This window comes from Thunnus albacares, chromosome 2 (genome assembly GCF_914725855.1).
Source record: "Thunnus albacares chromosome 2, fThuAlb1.1, whole genome shotgun sequence".
In the NCBI taxonomy this organism is placed as follows: Eukaryota; Metazoa; Chordata; class Actinopteri; order Scombriformes; family Scombridae; genus Thunnus; species Thunnus albacares.
The window spans coordinates 2,763,210-2,781,729 of NC_058107.1; the positions used below are offsets into that span (position 1 = coordinate 2,763,210).

At 39.1% G+C, this 18,520-nt stretch overlaps 1 protein-coding gene across 7 annotated transcripts in view; it reads left to right on the forward strand.

Moving 5' to 3' along the window:
- cacna1ba (calcium channel, voltage-dependent, N type, alpha 1B subunit, a) overlaps window positions 1-18,520 on the forward strand; it is a 147,779-nt gene that overhangs the window by 97,828 nt on the left and 31,431 nt on the right. For all 7 annotated transcript variants that reach the window (XR_006405207.1, XM_044362938.1, XM_044362952.1 and 4 more), the window contains 11 exons: window positions 29-149; window positions 448-577; window positions 794-853; window positions 1,133-1,239; window positions 13,384-13,480; window positions 14,770-14,930; window positions 15,070-15,207; window positions 16,755-16,956; window positions 17,301-17,465; window positions 17,679-17,789; window positions 17,870-17,953. Coding sequence is in view for 6 of the 7 variants with exons in the window: in XM_044362938.1 (XP_044218873.1) it covers window positions 29-149; window positions 448-577; window positions 794-853; window positions 1,133-1,239; window positions 13,384-13,480; window positions 14,770-14,930; window positions 15,070-15,207; window positions 16,755-16,956; window positions 17,301-17,465; window positions 17,679-17,789; window positions 17,870-17,953 (1,376 nt within the window). In the remaining variant the exon portion in view is untranslated. The remainder of the gene's footprint in view (window positions 1-28; window positions 150-447; window positions 578-793; window positions 854-1,132; window positions 1,240-13,383; window positions 13,481-14,769; window positions 14,931-15,069; window positions 15,208-16,754; window positions 16,957-17,300; window positions 17,466-17,678; window positions 17,790-17,869; window positions 17,954-18,520) is intronic.

Genomic DNA, 18,520 nt, shown 5'->3' on the forward strand with positions numbered 1-18,520 from the left:
GTTGTAATCAAACTGTCTGTCCTCCCAGTGAACAGCATCGACTGTGAGACGATGCCTATGAACGAGAAGACCTTGGAGGATCTCGGTCAGAGCGGACCCAAACCCATCCTGCCTTACAGTTCTATGTTCATCTTTGGACAGACCAATCCGTGAGTCACCTCAACCTTCTCCGTCTACTTATTCACCTTTCTGTGACCCCACATCACAGTGAGTGCTGAGAGGTCTAGAAGGTCTGTGTGCATGTTGATCTAATTCACCTCCTCACTCTGCCTTCCCTCCTAGTAAAAGCAGTAAAGTGCACCTCCTCGAGAGAATAGTGCCTCTTACTGGCTAACACTACCTGAATTCCCTGCTGGCTAGTTTCATATTTGTCTACCCCTCACTGTCCTTTCATCTGTCCTTTCTTTGTGTCCCTCTCTCTGTCTGCTCTCTGTCTCACTCCTCCAGGGTGAGGCGGTTATGTCACTATATTGTGACTATGCGTTATTTTGAGATGTCCATCCTGGTTGTCATCGCTATGAGCAGTATCGCTTTGGCAGCGGAGGATCCAGTCTGGACGAACGCTCCTCGCAACAACGTAAGACATGAACTGGACACATAAATGCATGTGATACTCACTAAATTCACACATACAAAACTGAAAAAAGAATTGTTTTTATCTGGAATGACTTTCTTGTGTGGAGTTCCTCCATCCTTACACATTAACATATGACATGTGTATAAGACACATGATTATTAAACACACATTATGATGTTTATGTGTTTCAGTAATGAGTCAGTCTCTCTTTTGCAGGTGCTCAAATATCTGGACTACGCCTTCACCGGGGTTTTCACTTTTGAAATGGTGATTAAGGTAAGTGTGCAGATAAATACACATGTAAAACACCTCATTGTCTTCTACTAAGCTTTTCTTCCTCAGAGTTAAACTGTTTCAAAATGCTTTGTGAAATGATTGATTTATTGATTAATAGTCAATAATCATTAACCACAGAAATATCAAATGATAATCATTAATCACCAAATATATTCTATAATAGACGTGCCCAGTGTAGGACTATTAACATAGTTCCATATCAAAATTAAGAAAATGAATAATAATAAAGAAGACCTAACAGTGGTGTGTTTGGTGTAGATGGTGGACCTGGGCCTGCTGCTCCATCCTGGATCTTACTTCAGAGACCTGTGGAACATTCTAGACTTCATAGTGGTCAGTGGGGCGCTGGTGGCTTTTGCATTTTCGTAAGTTCAAAAGTTCCTACGTTTTCTGTCATAAAGTCTCCAGTTTGTGAATTGTTAATCCAGATCATCAGATTTGATGGATACATGTGGTGACTGGTGGTCCAATCAGGTGTAATATATATACTGAATACTGACATATGCAGCAAATGTTTATTAGAAGAAGGAACAGCATGTTTATTTAATTGTATGGATCCACTGGGGTGAAAGTGTAAACTTGCCACATCTATAGAAACATCTATAAAAATATAAAAATATAGCACATAATCACTTTTTTCTTTCTTTTTATGGGGTTTTACAAAGTAATTGAATGTTGTTTTAAATGTGTATGAATGTCATGTGATCAGATGACTGGGGTTATTTGTCATATGCTTGAACACTATTTTAGCCCAATTTTGCCTTTTCCTCTGTCTGCTAATCACTTATGACGTCGTTTTTATAAAATATCTAAATACACACTGGTGTTGCTACAAATCATGATGTGATCATAAGAACATAAAAGCAGCAGCAGAAGTGTGTGTGTGTGTGTGTGTGTGAGCGTGTTGTGCAGTGTTTTTATTGATATGATCCTCTCCCTGTTTCTGTGCTGGGATCGTTTTGAAGGAGCTTCATGGGGTAATGCCTCCTCTACCTCTCTCATCTTGCCTGTCTGTGTCATTATCTGTATGAATGTATGTGAGAGAGAAAACATACATGGCTTACACTGCAAAAACAAGTAATTTCCTCACATATTCGGTCTTACTTCTTAAAAGGTTTTCTAGAGGTTTTCTTTAAAGACATGTCAAGGGACAAGGAATACAACTAAATATAAATTCAAATTCATTCAAATAAAATCCACTAACACATTCTCATACGCTTAGTAGTTTACTGAATCCCAGTAGTTATTTAGTGATGAAGTATGGAGGTTAAAGGTACCCTTTGGAGTTTTTGACCAAAAGTAGCATTATGGAGAAGTTTGTCTGTCACAGCAAAGGCAGTAAAGAAAAAGACAACTGACAAGTATATATGGCTGTTAATGCAGAATTCAAATTGTTTTAAAATTGGTTTTGCAAATGTTGTATGAGGAAGGAAATGCATTAATCATACACACAGTGGGTTTGGGTGAGTAACACTGAATGTAAACACAACTTGTGTTTGTTTACAAGAAAACTCCGCAGGGCACCTTTAACTTATCTGGTGTAAACACTCTTCCTAAACCTGCCCCGTCTGTTTGTTTAGAATTATATTTGTGTCTCAATTCTGAGCACACAATGAAAAATTGAGCAAGTTTTGCAAGAGAAATTATTATCATGCAATGGAGAATTTAATTTGAAAAAACAAAAATCCTTCCTGTGCTTGAAAAATATTTGAAGCGCTCAAAATCTCCCATCATCTTAGAATTAAGGCACAAATATAATGCATGCACAAACATGTACTTGTGCTTCAGTCAGTGCATTCCCCAGATTCCCTGAACTGAATCATGACATGTTTTTTCTCAAAACACAACATACTACACAGCTATATTACATTCAGGTCTACAGAGGCTACTGTGAGTGGAAAGTTGCCTCGTCTTCACTGAATTTCTCTCTATTAGTGCAAAATGGTGACTGCAAAAGGAGCCAAACAACAAAGTCAACTCACTATTGCAAGATGCATCAGAATGAGCTGTTAGGGTGCAGAACTTAACGTAGCCTGTAAGACATGCAGTATATGAAGTGAAATTGCTTGTGAACATGGGTGTTTTTTGCAGTGTGCACTGTTGTGCCTGGGACACACTCCCATCTCGTCATCTTCCTGTACTTGGCCCTCATGTGCTTGGCTAAAGATCCTCCCTCCATGCTGTCCTCTGCTATAGAGGGGCATGTCACATGCGTGTTCATCATCCTTATCTTCCTCGAGACTCTGATGGGAGGTACTTTCATCAGCACTTTGCCTAGCTACAACTCTGCTTGGACTGGAATGATACCATCAATTTCACATTTCTATGATTAATTTAGCAGCGGCTCGCTAATGTAACAAGCAAGCTGCTCCCGGAGGGCATGGGTACGTCTCAGGGAATATCGATCTTCTCTGTGATCCGAGCATGCACATTAAATAGACTGTATGGCATGTATGCTGTTAACTGTAGGTTTTTAATGACTGTCCAATGACTATACCGTCACATCATTTCCATTTACATGCAGTTTGTTTTACTCTACCCTACTTGATTTATTATCTGTCCGACTCGGTACCATACTCTAGATAGGGATGTATGGTTTGGTTTCAGACCTGTGCTGAATAGCCTTTCTGAGTGGAATTTTCTTACAGTACTTTTCAGTGACTGACAACCTGTATATGAGGAGACAAAAGTAATAGTTTAATATTAAATGAATAAGACATTATGAAATAAATAAACATATGAATAAATACAGAGAAAAGATATAATGTAACCATGAAATTGTGAAATAATCAAATAGATAAAATATCCTGCTTTTTGTAAAAGTACTGGTCAATTTAAATGAACTGATGGTTAGCTAATCCTCCCAGTCATAGCACAGCAATCGGCCTGTAAAGCTTTGGATTTTTTAGCCGTTCCAAAACCAAAAATATGATTACAAGTAAGGAATGCATTAAACTGTGAGTTTATCTGCTCTAATGGAAGCTTAAACTTCATCACACTAGTTAGCATGTCCAGCTAACTAGCTTACTACCTACAGTAGTAATCGAGCATCTCTCTTATTGTAAAAAAACAGTAATTTCATAATAATAAGCTGAGTTTAAATTTTTTTTTTTCTCAATTTCATGGTTATAGTACATAGTTTGTCTGTATTTGCTTATATGAATAATGTCTCATGTATTTATTTAATATTGAACACTTTGGATCTCTGTAGTTATGATCCTACATATCTGATGTCTAGCAGGTAAAATAAAACTCAACCAAATGATTTGTAAAAGCTATTTGGCTCTCCAGGTCCCTCCCATATCGGCAGTTACAGACAGAAAGTCCTGTTTGATTGACAGCTGTCATCCACTCTCCATGCATGTCTCCGCAGCTCGTTCTGCCTGCCATCCACTTGATCGAATGTCTGTGGCAAGGACAACGAACCATAGCATCCCCATCAAAGCCGAATCCGTTAATCTGTGTCATCTCACCTACTAGAGGCACTGAAGCGTTGAGCTCAGTGTGCAGCTTCTTGGTGCATTTCACATTTTGATGCTGCAACCACATTACCTTTTAATGTCAGCTTCAGATGCTAGTCATAACCTGGTGTTGGGGTTGGGAGGATTTTATTTGTTTTGTTTTATAATTATTAGCATTATTATTTAGAGTACTGTTGAAATTTAGACATTGTTGAAATTCGAGTTTCTGCTTGATGTTTTGGTTGAGACTGAGAAGTTGTAGCAGCATGAAATGACAGAACAAGAGCTGAGCAGGTGCCTGTTATAATTATCAACAGTCTTGATTTGTGTGTTACTTCAGTGATTTCAGGCTACTTTCAAAAATAACAGGCATCCAATCACATCAACTGTTTCCTCCTTATATGGCCTAATATATTTGACTCCATTGTGGAGCCTGTTCTCTCCTGGGGATTTACCCAGTTGTCTGCTACCAACCAAAATATATATCATTTGATATCTGTTTTCATTAATAGAAACTAATATGGTGTTGTCATTTGATGCAAACATTTGCTTTATTTTGTTTGTGTGTGTGAAGCATCCATAAATGTGCTGTACCTTGTTTTACCACTGTTTTCCCCCAAGTAGATCGCAACAAGGTGTGACCAGGTGGGGAACCCCCCTATGCCACCCTGACCCCCCCACCCTGACCCCCCTACCCTGTACCCATACCTTACCCTAACCCTTTTCCCCAAAATCCAACCCTGTCTAACTCCCATTCTTCTTATGCTTAGATCAACTTCATGTAAAATGAGTTAACCCAATAATCCAGCCAATCAAATGTTTTTTTTTAACACAACAGTAACCTTTGTCTGACAGCTGAAACCTGCTCTACCTACCAAAACCACAAAATCATGTATTGCCCTTGTGTGCAAAGAGTTCCATATCAAACTTTCATATTTTCATGTCATTGGTTGTAACTTAAATAAACAACAAATAAGGTAAGTTATTTTAAATGACCTACATACTTGTTTTAAACGTTACCCAATTTCAGGTTTTAAATAGTTTAGGCAATTATATTTATATTCCATTTTGGAAAGAAACTTAACTTGTTATTTAAAGGTCATAGTCTACTTACCTCATCAGCTACCTCCTGTCTACCTGCATATCATAAAGTACTTTGTACCTTGGTAGTAGCATGTAGTTCCAGTGTTAATAAGCATGGGGGACAGGCAGCAAGCACAAGGCTTTCAGGGGAGGTGATTGAATAAGGATGAATAACAGAAAAATGAGCAAAGTACATATAACATGTGAGTATTGTATTAATATTGACTTTTAAAAAGTCAAAACCTATCCTCTAAACTATTTTGTAATGCTGCTGGCTTGCTGAGTAATGTAATCCATACTGTCCATGATAAAGAGAGAAAGAGAGAGAGAGACTCTGGAGTGTAGTAGAGGTAAAAATAGAGCAGTGCTGAGACAGTGGAAGAGGGATTTTGTTTTCAGGGCCCAGCTCTCTGATCTCGTTCCAAGAAAATGATGAACAGTTGTGGCCTCAGCCACATCTGAGCCAGATGTCCTCATTATCATCTGAACCCTCACATCCCCCTCAGCGTCTGACAGACTTTTGTCACATTTTAGCCCCTGTAAAGAGTCCAATCTCACTTTCTCTCCTGCGTCTATAGCACATCAGGGGGTGAGGGCTGTTCTTCGAAAGTTATCAGAATATCTTACTCGGTTGTTCCTATAGCCCTCATTGTAACTGTGTGAGTGTGTGGTCTTAAAAAAAACAAAAAAACACCAAACGCATGCTAGACTAATGTGCATCAGAGCATGGAAGTTGTTGCATGTGGTTGTGGTTGGAATAAAGGGACCTCATGAGGCCACAGAAAAAGACAAAAGCTATGTCATCATATCACATGGATGCCATGCTGTTTGTTACTGCGGTGGTTCACAAAGTGGAGGGCAGAGTTCTTCAGCAGCTTCTAGAAGGCCTGCAACTGTTACTACTATAATTATGTTCAGAAAAGATCCTAGTAGGAGACATTAAAGAGTAACCATTTGAATCAAAGGTTTCACTTTTAGCACTGTTATCTTCCTGCAACATTTAGACTGCATTCAGACCAAAAACAGCACTACGTTAGAACGGTGGAATGGTGTGTTTAAGGTAACGTGTGTTGTTTAAGGTACTGTTGAGACAATAAAATAACATTACAGTCCAGGAAGTTAAGTTGGAGCTACACATTAATGCAAAAACACCACACAGCGGTTTGTAGTGCTCACAAACAGAATTTTACAGCTCTGGAAAGTTCAAGTTACATAGTAATCCACCAGGAATGTATGTGACTGGCCAACATAGCCCTTGCTGAATGATGTTGTGTTGTGTTGCGGCAAAAGTTGAGCTTGGTTCAATTAATTTAGCAAGCCACTGCTCGCTGAGCCCTCTGCGGTGGCACCCCTACTGTGTCAACGCACCGCTAACATTCAAATGAAGTGAAGGCTGCATTTTCTCATGCAGAGCCAATGTCAGCCTGAACGCCGCCTAACCGAGCATAGCTCAACTCATGGTACACCCACCAGCCCCTGTGTCACATGTTCATCATCTGTGGAAAGAATTTGCTCAGTTGTCATGGGGATGGATTCGTTGACATGCGAGAACAGCAGCTGTTATGAATTCATCTGTAGCACTTTTAGAACTTCTCGTCCATGTTGGCTCAGAGTTAATCATCAAATTTTGTTCTTGCATGACAAAACGATTCCAACTCAAGGTCTACCCACTGTTGGGCAGTATGAACTTAAAGGTGCATAATTGATTTTTTGTGGTGATAATTCTCTGTGGGTTTGTTACTATGAACAACACCTTACCACTGGCACAGGTGTTATGGTAATAAAGTGGTAAACCAGGTATTAAGGCCTAAACGCACTGGAAGTGTCTGACGCACGCGTTTTGAAGTACACCCATTGTTTTCAATGGCCGAACTCGCACTAGAAGCGTTATGACGCGCATCAAACTGCCCTGACGCGCCTACAAATGCGGACCCGGCAACCAAAGCTGTTTTCTCTGCAGCCAAAAAAGAGAGAGAGATAGTGCAAGTCAGCTGAGCACCACCAAGCGAGAGAGAGAGACAGCATGGCAGTGGTCAAGCAAGGAGAGCGAGCGGTAGTGAGAACAAGAGAAATAAAAAGTTACATTCTGATGGCAGTTACGTTTTAAAGCACAAATAAATAACCATCAAACAGTCAACAGCTGATTTACTGTGGACTCAGACGCTCTTAGTTTCAGTTTCATTTTCCTCCTCTGCATCTCTCCTTTTCATTCATTCATTACATCCAACTAACGCAGCGATTAATACAAAGAACAAAATGACAAACCTATGTTGGAATTTCAAATCTGATGCCTGCAGATGCACCTTAGGATCATCAATTGACGCGCGTCAGTTATCACTTCCAGTGCGTTTGGGCCTCTACGGTCATAGCGATAATGTCTATTCCTAACATGTTGGACTTTAAATCCAATCATATTTGGAACACAGAGGAGTGCGGCTGCCAGTTCAGACTAGTTTCAATAATTTGACCACCAAATACAACATGGGGCCCTATTTTTGTTGTAGTGCAGCGACCAGCGCGAGCAGCACACTTTTGTATTTTCCTGATTTCCTAATTAGCTTTGCCCGTCTGTGTGGTATTGTGGTATGCATAGGAGGAGGCATGCATAGGTAGCGGAAAGCGAGTTGTTGGCGTTTTTGTGGAAAATTGGTCTTAGATATCTCATCTGTTTCTGGAGCAAAGTCACTACAAGAGCAAACTAAATACTTGCTGCAGATGTGCTGCAATAATGGAGCAATGCTTGAAATATAAATAAGTTATTTCAATTAAACACTCTCCAACCAAAATCGGCACAGAAAATAATGTTTGTGGTTAAAGCATCTGTATTGATCTATAAATGAATGTGGGTGATTTTTACAGTATCTGTTGTCCACAGCTGCTTTATACTGTATGAAAAGCATCTCCTTCAGTTCATTAAATCCCTGCAGCATCTGAGGGAAGCAGCAAATCTGCAGCCTTTGAGAAGTGCCACACCAGAGCGCAGTGCTGTTATGCACGGCCATTCACTATATTTACCTTCATTAAATCACCTGAAAATGACACCGGGCTGCTACAGTATAACCACAAACACACACGCACCTCTACACACATCAGGCTGGTCGGTTATAACTTGATATTCTGCTTTTTTACTAGGTTACCAGGGCTTATCATAGCCTCTTTTCCAACTTTCTTTTCAGCAAAAGTAGCTACACAGTTACTAGATCTATTAATAATATAAAATCATTGATTAGTACAGCTTTAAAAACATATATATACTAAAGTAACCCTCATTTCTATACTATTAAGGATCTAAGGAGAAGCTCGAACAGAATCTTATAGAAATAGGTGGTTTGCATGGTGTAATGACGGTAAATCTTGTGTTGTGATGTGAAAGTATTTGAATAGCCCATTTTAGTGCTGGGGAGTAGTGTAAATAATGATATACACCAGTGAAAGACATAAAACAGGAACAGTTTACTGATACATGCAGCTGTATCCTGTCAGTGTTAATGTAATTTTATGATGCTCATTAAACAGTAGGCAGAATACAGAGACCACAGGGTTTGTAGCTGACTGATTAGGAGAAGAACACTTAAAAGCTGTGGGCTTGTGGGCATTGAACCTTTGATTCACTGTATGCTTTGGATATTTTTCTATTTTTTTAATCTCATCGTGTCTTAGCGTGTTTAACCACAAGAATTTGGCTCTTTTTATATAAGATAGCAAGATGTGGCCTTGCGACCTTTGCTGTCTGCACATTTTATTTGACTCTATCCTTGGAAATGTGTTTCTTATCATTGTTCTCAGGGTTCCTTGAGGTGCTTATTCAGCACAAGCCTATCAGAAGTTATAGCCTCACACCATTTGACACTTTGTGGGAGATTTTAAAGAACTTCTAATATGTCAGAGGATTTCTGGCTTATCCCTCCTCTGTGGCCACGGTCGTCATTTGTCCTTGAAGAATTCCTGCTCATTTTTTCCATCTTCTCTGTATCTATCCCAGCTTACAACACCACTCATTTTAAGGATTCATGGTATTCCATGGAATGTACATGGTAGTCGGTGTTAATGTCACTTTATCTTGTTCCCAGTTTTATTCGGGATTAGCAAAAGTGTAGAAATACAATTCAATTCACTTAATCTCACCAGAATAGTCACTTTTGTATACATAATAAAAACAAACATAGCAAACAGTAGTAAAGGTATGCATAGTCTAGTGTAGGGGTGTCCAGATTTCAATTTACATTTGAAAGCTTGTGCGCTAGTTTGTTTCCTTGTAGATCTGTCCAACTTATTCCAGATAGTATACTGGAAGCAGCATTTGTGACTAATGGAATTACCAGGAGATGTGGATTATACCTCTACAAAACCTTTGCTGCTGACCTTGTAGTGACCAGTAGGGCTGTTGGTGTAGCTCAAATCAACAGTTCTGTTAGGTACAATATGTACACTGTAATGTCATTCAGAGATTTAAAGACTACTGTCAGTACAGTACTTTTGAAGTTGTTTTTGAATCTTTATGAGGTCTCTCAGAGTCTGGCCTGATCACTTGTTCACTCTACAAAGCTTTTACATTTTGTCACCATGTCAGATTACTGTATGGTTCCTAACCTTTTTTGCTTGAAACCCTTTGAGAGAGGGAATGTCTTCTTGTGACCCTTCATCACTAGTTACATATGTCGACCAGCTGACCAGTTCAACCAAAGCATTTTCCTAGTTTAAATACATTTTAGAGGTTAAATTATCCAGTAATTCACAAGAGAAAAGAACAAAAATTAAAGGAAAGTCTTTAAAGAAAGACTATCCTGTTAATCATCTCTTGACCACACAGATTTGTCTTGCGACCCCTTGTGAGGGTCAGGAGCCTCAGATTGGGAACCACTGGATTAAGTGATGGCAAAGTCACAAAGCCACTTGCTGTGACTTGACAGAGACTTGACAGACTACACATTGGACCCTGTTTGATTACAGCTCGACATGATTGTACCACTTGCTTGATATATATAGGTGAATGAAACAAAGGAGTCATATGCACATCCACCAAACTTCAGCAGGTTACAATTAAATCTTCCTCTTTTTTTCTTCCTGAGGAAGACCTGTAGTTGGTCGAAACATCGCAAATAAAGTAAAGGGAGCTCTCATTCAGTGTGTGGGTACTCCTTGTATCTAGTTGGATGTATATAGGTCAATGCCATGGAACATTTGCTGTCGAAGTGGTCAAATTAGGTGAGAGAAGGCAAAAAATTTTGACACTGTCAATAAATCTCATGTGCAGAGCCAAACCAAGAATGAACTCATCCTACTGATATATATATATGAGTCTGATATATCTCATTCCTCTGTGCTTAGACCCCCATTGTTGTCCAAAAACTATTAAAAACATGTCAGTGAGTCACACTCTTGCACTGGGTGACATGTTCCTTCATTCCTGTAGAAGCTCTGCACATGAGATTTGTTGACAATAAGTCAACATAAAATCGCTATCCTTATCTTTTAAGTGTTATACGAGGAATCCTTGCTGTCAATTGCATATACTATTCTCAAAGAACAATCCTGACTTTCTGACAAATAAGCTCTTGGGATGTTTGTACTTTGACCTGTGTGTACTTAGTATTCATCAGTTTTCAGTATAGACAAGTGTTATGCTCAAGTGTTAGCATGCCTTAGTGGAGGGCTGGGCGATATATTGAATAAATTCCATTAATTAGAATTTTTGTTTTTGCACAATGTGTAAAATATCTACATTATGAAAATCAAGTTATTACAATGTGCAGAATTTTCAGTCAAAAAGTAACTTAGTAATAACCAGCTACATTTGCTGAGTCATGACAGTCACATAAACTGTGATGTCACTCTCTATTTTATATATATATATTAGAATCCCACAATGCAATGCAACATATTTCATACACGTGAAATTTAAATTTAGGTGACTCTTGTCAGTGATGATACAAAATTATAATAATTCATCAATTGTACATATGTACAGTATACAGTTTATTCAAACATCTCACCTCAACAACAACGACTAATGATTTTCCTCTTCTAAATGTGTCTTTGTCCTCTTGTATTTTATTGCTGAATCAGCTTATTTGCCTAAATGTGTGTTTTCTTTTAGGCGGCAAATTAGTTTAAGATCTTTATCACCAAGATCTTAATCACTGAGATGTCCATCCAAGACATCTTGATGATTAATTATTCCTGATGCACAGTCCTAAGTGTGACCGTACTTGCATGGAGAACAACGTGTCCTCTTAACACAAAAGGACAAAAGAAGTATTTCTGTGTATTAATATTTGCATGTGCTCAAATAGAGATTTCAGAGCGATTTGTTCATGTAAACCAGGATTACATGATACACGCAGGTGAATGGTGAGGAGATGCATGTTCCTGTGTGAGGTTGTCTGTATTGTGGACTGTGTACTGCTTGGGAATAACATAACAAGTCTTACTTACACCTAATTAGTGTCATTGGAATGTGTTCCTGCCACCCCGGTATGGTGACCTTTGGGTTCCAGCTTACAGATGTTTAAAACTGTTGCTTTTAAAGTTTTCTTCAGAATCAGCCGTTCTGTTCTACTACTTACTGTTAGCGACTAGCGACTATAATAGTAGATATAATAATTGAATGAAGATTATTCTCTGTGTGTCCATTCTGCTGAACATATACTGTGTACATAGTTACAACAGCGCAATCACTGGGTTTCCATCCAATTCAACTGAATTTCAATTAAATGTACTCTCCATCACATACCATGCTTGAAGTCAATTTAAGGGATAAATGTTTCATAAACAACAGTGGAAACACATTTGGAAAAAAAGGTAATGACGTGTTGGCTGAGCACTCCTCGGTGCAATAAATAGTTAAAATGTCATTGAATAACAGTTCAAAATGGTCTCGGCTATTCTGAAAAGTTAAAGAAATAACTCAACATTTATAGAATATTCTTATTCGCTTTCTTTCTGAGAGTGAGATGAGAAGATCAATATATCAATTTCATGTAGAGACCAACAGCCAAACCTGTGTTCAGCAACTGCATCTGGCAACCAGTGCAATAGTAAGACATACTGCAAGACATACTGAAATGATTCCAGCACATAACTCCCCCTGTTTTACATACAAGATACAACATGCCAATTAACTGACAGTTTAATACTGTGGGTAGGTGTGCTTTTGAACATTGGCCAGAGCCAGGCTAGCTGTTTGCTGCTGGTTCCAGTCTTGATGCTAAGCAAGGCTAACCACATCCACAAGCTCCGTATTTAAAGCACGGACATGAGATTGATATCAATCCTCAAATCTCACTCCCACTCTCTGAAAGACAGAATATAGGTGTATTTCCCAAAAATGTAAAATATCTCTCCACCATGGCCTCCTTTCTATATTTATTTATTGTACATCAGAGTAGTGTCAACTACATCTGTTGGTTAACATATCGCCATGAAGAGTTACTCACTGGTTTCTGCAGACAGATGTGTCTTTACAGAAGCTTGTAAAAAAACCAATCATTTTAAAATTCATATTTTAGTCAGAAACATGGATGGCAGGTTAATCTCTAGGTAGCTAGTCACCAGGTCGCCACTAACAGTGTTTAAGGAAAAGGGTCGAACTCTACCACAGTGCCTGGTGAATGAATATACCTACTGACATCACTCATGACCCTTAGCTGTCTGCCCAGGACTAGTGATCGCCCTGAGCACTATGACTTACAAATAGCATCATGCATGAACCAGAACACTTTACATTACAATGTTTCCAACTAGACTTCCCATCTTCCTCACTGATGTGTTTTTGGTTATATTCAGAGAGCATATTGTTGTTTACCTCATAAACCCAGCTGACTATCATGTTAAAGTTTAGTCTGAAAAATTCTCCAACATGTCCACTTTATCAATATCAATAACACAGGAAGACATTGATGAAATACAGTTCATGTTGTTTGCCGATAGTTCTTTGTGTAGTCTAACTGTGTTTGCTCTCCGCAGGGGGACCAAAGGCAAAGACATCAGCACGATCAAGTCTCTGAGGGTTCTCCGAGTGCTCAGGCCTCTCAAGACTATCAAACGTCTGCCAAAACTCAAGGTTCTGCTCCAGTGTTGCTCTGTTTTATTTTGATTTATAGAGATGAGGTGGCAGCGCTGAACTGTGATAAAGGCTGAGTCATTTCCTAAAACAGCTGCTCACTGTAGCTTTTAGCAAAGGTTACTCAAACAGGTGGAAATGGTGCATATGTTGGGGACTATTTTTAGCTGTGGGTTAATCCATATTTGGTGTTCTAGTGAGCAGGATGGCTTATTAATGTGTTTTTAATAGTTTTTGTACAATAATGGAGCTCTGTGCCACTGAGGAATAAGTTCTATCTTTCATATAGGCTTTGATACACACACAATAGCTGTTAGTTAGTCAGTTCCTGAGTTTCTTGAAGCATTTTATAATAGAGGCCTGAAGTAAAGATTGCCTCCACTAACGTCAGAAGACACTGTTACAATTTTATGAAATAAAATATTAGACTTATTAAGCTTTAGGGAAAGTGAGCAGTAATACTACATCACACAATAAAGCAGATATATTTAATGAGTTTAAACCGTCATCTGTAACTTTATCAATAATGACATGAGATGCATCAGGATCTGTCAGATTCAGCTCAGCAGGTGATTGATCGATCGATTGATCACATCACACGTTCAGAACAGCCTGGAGTCTACACCGCTCACCACCTCTGCTAACCAGTTCGCTCAGGGAAACCTTGAATTGGGTTTTGTTCTTTTTATGGGATTTGTTGACAATAAAAAAAATATAGAATAACATGAGAGATGCCATCAAACGCCTTAATAATGCTGGTTGTGGTCAAATAGTCATGAAACCTTCAACCAGAGAGGGCAGCAAAACACTGTTTCTAGCCTGGTATGAAGTTACTCTTAAAATGGACTCTGGACTTTCATTTTCTGTCACTAATGTTAATTGTTTGTTGTTGATTTAACATTTAATTGTTAAATGTTAACCTTTGCTGAAGAGCCCTCACTGGCAATTACAGGATAATGTAAGCAGAGTCATAAAATCATCAAACTGACTCAGTTCATGTCAGTTACACAGCGATATCTATTTAAGGTTTGCTAACGTTAGCCTCCACAAGCTGCTGGTCATACCAGACCAAGTAACCTTTGAGAGCACTGACCTGAGCAAGGGTGTGTTTTATTGCTTATGAGTTCAACTTTTCATTTGTAACGGGAAGAATCTGTTATTTATTCTTTCTAAAGTTACATAGATTGGGGCAGTTTAGTATTGACATTATTAGTCTTTGTTGGACTGTTGCAGGCGTTTGTAACAACAGAGACGATCAAACGTGTGTGTTTGTGTGTGTGTGTCCTCAGGCTGTGTTCGACTGTGTGGTCAACTCCTTGAAGAATGTGCTGAACATCCTCATCGTTTACATCCTCTTCATGTTCATCTTTGCCGTCATCGCTGTTCAGCTCTTCAAGGGAAAATTCTTCTACTGCACAGACGAGTCCAAGGGCTTGGAGAAGGACTGCAAGTTGGTCTAAAATCCCACACTTCCTCATTTCTTATCTCATAGACTTTAAAGCTGTAAACTGTCATTGTTGGTGTGGTCAAAACCAGACCCTGTACCTATCTAACACCACTCAGCTTTAACTCTGCTTCATGTCTTCCAGAGGGCAGTTCCTAGACTATGACAAAGAGGAGGTGGCTGCTATGCCCAGAGAGTGGAAGAAATATGAGTTCCATTACGACAACGTGCTGTGGGCCTTCCTCACCCTCTTCACTGTGTCCACCGGGGAGGGCTGGCCGACGTAAGTGCAGCTGTAGCTGTCATAGTTTCAAGTACACCGACACAAAACAGGATTAGTTAGATGTCATTTCAATGTCAATGTCGCAAGCAGAAAAAAAGAATATAAATCCCCTTTCAGACATGCACCCTGTTACATTAATCTGATGGTGATTTAAACTTTGTTTATGTTGGTCTGATGTCTGAATAAACGTCCGAGTCACTCTTAAGTTAAAGACACAGCACAAGTCTGAATGCTGTCACAGCAGCACAAGGTCAAACATGCAGAAAGATTAAATGCGTCTTGTTCCGCCTTCTAACATCTATATAATACATTTAATTCAATCATCATCTCTTATGCACTAATAAGTCTTTACAAACTCACGGTCTGCGGCCAAACATTGACAATCCCATTGGAGATCCCAAAGTTTCTAAAGATACCAAATACTATATGTCAGGTAATGCATCTAAAATGATGTGCAAGTCATCTTGAACATTTCCATTTTATGGGGATATGCAGCTATTAAAAACTCAATTGTGCACAATGTGGGGCTAATTAAAAATAACAGGATGAGTGTGTTGTCCTTCTGACTCAAATCAGAGGACAAACACTCATCTCATTGTCTCATTTCATTAAGTTGTTTATTTAGCCAATTCCAGTTCTGTGTGCATAAAAATAACAGACCTTCATGTGAGATTTGTTAGTGATTGAATATATTTCATGACGTTATGTTTTTCAGCAAGACTGCATGAAAAATGAAAGCAGTAGGCTTCAGTTTATTTGTCCATAAAATCCTGGTATTTACAGTACTCCCTTCCATATAAACCCATGGTGATTACAGAACATTAGAAATAAATACCCAACAACATGAAACAAGTGTTCAATTCTTACAACACTCACCATCATGTCAGGCTGTGTATACAGTATATTCTCTCCCTATAGTGACTTACAATGTTATCAGCTTTTAATTGTGATAAATCTAGAGGCCATGAAGTCGAGGCTTTGATTTCACTCGGTGCTAACATCATATACATTCCATGTTGTTCCAGTCAAGTCATTGTTGCCACTGAGGTCCTACAAGTATAGGTACTGCATACTGTAGCATCAAAGAGTGGAGCGAGGGAATCATTTTGTTCATTTTCCATTTATGTTGCTTTTTAAATGTATTTTTTTGGGCCACAGTATTTCATTAATGGTACACACTTACTGGACTTTGTAGCCACTCGTCCACTGTGACCCTGTTTTTGAGGACTTGCTGGTGTTTTTGTACTTGTCTTGCTAATGAATTATGTAACCCGAAGGCTTTTGTGGAATACTGTGTGGTTGCAAATGAAAATGGAAAGTCTTCATATCTCTAACGCTCAATGTTAATCTCATGCCTATTGCACATTCACAAAAGAGCTTTAATTGTCAATTTCAGCTTTTAGGAAAAGAAACATTTGCTGTGTCATGTTTTTATGAGTTCATTTATATAGTTTCTTTTTTTTTAATTACATACAGACTTTAATTTGAACTTTTTTTTGATAGTTTTATTGATGAAAAACTGTGACTGTACTTCGCTCTCCCTGCAGAGTCTTGAAGCACTCTGTTGATGCCACCTTTGAAGACCAGGGTCCCAGTCCAGGTTACCGGATAGAGATGTCCATCTTCTATGTGGTCTACTTTGTGGTTTTCCCTTTTTTCTTTGTCAACATCTTCGTCGCTCTGATCATCATCACCTTCCAGGAGCAGGGAGACAAGGCCTTGTCTGAATGCAGCTTGGAAAAGAATGAGGTAAAGCATAGAAATGACTATCTGTCATCACTATCTTCACAACGTTCAAAAGTCATGAATGGATTTGGAAAGGCTGAAGAACTTTTTGCAGCAAGAGACAACAGAGACTGAGGAGATCATTTTCTTTGAAACACTTTTTCCAAATCTCGGTAGACCTTATCGGCCATCCAATAAAATATTGTGCTCATTGGTCATGTGGTGCTTTGATAATTAGCTAAGATGTTTAAATGTAGCTATAATTTGAACAAGGCACTAAATGCAGTTTTTATGAATAGACTAAGATTAGTTAGTAACAAATGATCCAGACAGTGAAGCAGTGGTTCACTTTGGTTTCTGTGTTACAGAGGGCTTGTATTGACTTTGCCATCAATGCCAAACCTCTGACACGCTACATGCCGGAGAACACCCAGTCCTTCCAGTACAGGATGTGGAAGTTTGTTGTCTCAGCTCCATTCGAGTACTCCATCATGATCATGATCGCCCTCAACACCGTGGTACTGATGATGAAGGTAAGAACTGTGCTGTAGGTTTGACTTGCAGATAAACATGTTAGATATTTATAGTCTCAAATCTAGTTTCAGCTGTTATACAAAGTCCTGGATTCATAAGCTCAGACAGATCATTTAACAGTTTCTATCCCACATTCAGGAAGGAAAACACCCTCAAGGCTTTTGTTCCTGTGCAGGAGAAAAGTGAAAAAAAACGTCTTTCTTGTCTTTCAGTTCCATGGAGCTCCAGAATTCTATGAAGCCATGTTGAAGAACCTCAACATCGTCTTCACCACTCTCTTCTCTCTGGAGTGTATCCTCAAGATCATTGCTTTTGGTCCACTGGTGGGTAAAACTCATAAAACAACAGTAGAATATCCTGAATAATTAATATCAACTAATGACTTTGAGCTGTTGTTTCTCAGAACTACCTAAAGGACGCCTGGAACGTATTTGACTTTGTGACGGTGTTGGGTAGCATCACTGACATCCTGGTCACTGAAATCAATGTAAGAGCACCCTTCCTCACCCGCTCCATCACTCACTCCAACAAGGCTGAATGCACTGTATCCATACAACACTGCTCTCATGGTAATGAGCCGTGGCAGGGACCGCCCGTGTTGCAAGCTTTGTGCAAACAAGCTAACTAGGCACATCAGCAAAGACAATCACATGGCAGCAGTCCAGAGAGGCCTGATAGCTTTAGACGAGGAGGGAGGGGAGGAGGCTGAGCGAGTGTTGTGTTGATAGGATGGATTTATCATAGAGAGGTGATAGAGGAGCTCTGGATGCACGGCCTCTTTGAAGTAATCTTTAATATGTGCTTCACAGCTTGTGTTGTTTGACAGTTTCTTTATTCATTCCAGACTTTCAGCGCTCTTACCTGTTCACGTGTGTATTGTGAAGTAGCCTTTGACTGATTTACATGTGTGTATTTGTTGTACATTTGTTAAGCTGTATCACTTTATGTTGTACAGTATGACTGTTCTCTCGCCTCTCCTTCTTCCTCCTATCCTCTCTCTCTTTCTGTCTCCCTCTTATTCTTTATATCTCTCTGTCTTTGTTTCTACATTTTC